This window comes from Drosophila virilis, unplaced genomic scaffold, assembly GCF_030788295.1.
Source record: "Drosophila virilis strain 15010-1051.87 unplaced genomic scaffold, Dvir_AGI_RSII-ME tig00001568, whole genome shotgun sequence".
In the NCBI taxonomy this organism is placed as follows: Eukaryota; Metazoa; Arthropoda; class Insecta; order Diptera; family Drosophilidae; genus Drosophila; species Drosophila virilis.
In genome coordinates this window covers 282,859-283,948 of record NW_027212845.1, presented here as the reverse complement: position 1 = coordinate 283,948, position 1,090 = coordinate 282,859, and the positions used below count along the sequence as shown (strand labels likewise).

General features: G+C 47.1%; 1 protein-coding gene across 1 annotated transcript; it reads left to right on the top strand.

The window, feature by feature from the left end:
• The first annotated feature begins 294 nt into the window (after nt 1–294).
• LOC138911558 (uncharacterized) lies at nt 295–807 on the top strand. Its single transcript, XM_070210915.1, has one exon. The coding sequence runs from the start codon at nt 295–297 to the stop codon at nt 805–807; it is 513 nt and encodes a 170-aa protein (XP_070067016.1).
• Nucleotides 808–1,090: the final 283 nt, after the last annotated feature.

Here is a 1,090-nt window from a genome sequence, read left to right as displayed (position 1 = left end):
ACCCTTGGGTCAGGGTGTCTCTAGTTCAAATAGTGCAGAGTGAGCGAGGACGGCACAGTCCTCGGGACATCTCAATCCGTTCCGGTCTGCTCCCATCGGATCCGGGACGACCGTTGTGGACAACAGGGTCTCCACCCCACCCGCTGCAACTCACGCAGAGGTAGCCCATCAGATGATGTGCCAAGAGGCCGGGAACGGATATGATCCGCGACGGGCGTGTCGTAGGTGCGCACAGGAGGGGCATTTTGCCAGGGAATGTCCCAACGCTCCTGTCTTATTTTGTTGGGTATGTGGATGCCGGGGCCGAAGAAGTCGGGAGTGTTGCCGCCGCGCGGAGACGGAAAACGGGCAACGGCCTCGTCCAGACCAGGATCGGGTCGCCGCCAATACACACGGAACGCAGCAATAGGACACCCACTGAAGGTGGACGGTGGCCGGATCGTCGCTACGGTAGAGATTGGCGGACGAACGATGCCCGCCACGATCGATACCGGAGCCACTCGTAGCTTCATGAGTGAGGACTGCGTACGCAAATGGACGATCCGGGGAAGAGCGGAGGAAATACAGGCACGTATCCGCCTGGCAGATGGGTCCACCCCTGAGGTAGAAAAGGCTTTTAGAGTAGACGCCAGCTTAGGGGGAAAAACGATTAGCATGACGATGCTCATCATGCCCTCAATGCTGGACCATGTAATCCTGGGTATGGATTTTTTGGGGGCGATGAATACCACAATACGCTGCGGAGAGGCGGAACTGGTCCTAGAAGCAGCGACGACACCGGGCGTGAGGAACTGTCTCTACCCCTAATAAAATCGGCCTTCAAGTGAATGTGAACAAAGGGAACAATAAGAGCGAAACAAGTGCCAAATAAAAATAAGTGGATAATAATAAAATTTTCTTTTATAAATAAAATTAATTAAACAAAAATAAATAAAAATAAGCGGATAATAATAAAATTTTCTTTTATAAATAAAATTAATTAAACAAAAATAAATAAAAATTAGTGAATAATAATAAAATTTTCTTTTATAAATAAAATTATTTAAACAAAAATAAATAAAAATGAGTGGATAAAAATAAAATTAAAATA

What these genes read in the sequence shown, in the direction of transcription:
- LOC138911558 (XM_070210915.1), top strand. Translation starts at nt 295, where the DNA reads ATGCCGGGGCCGAAGAAGTCGGGAGTGTTGCCGCCGCGCGGAGACGGA.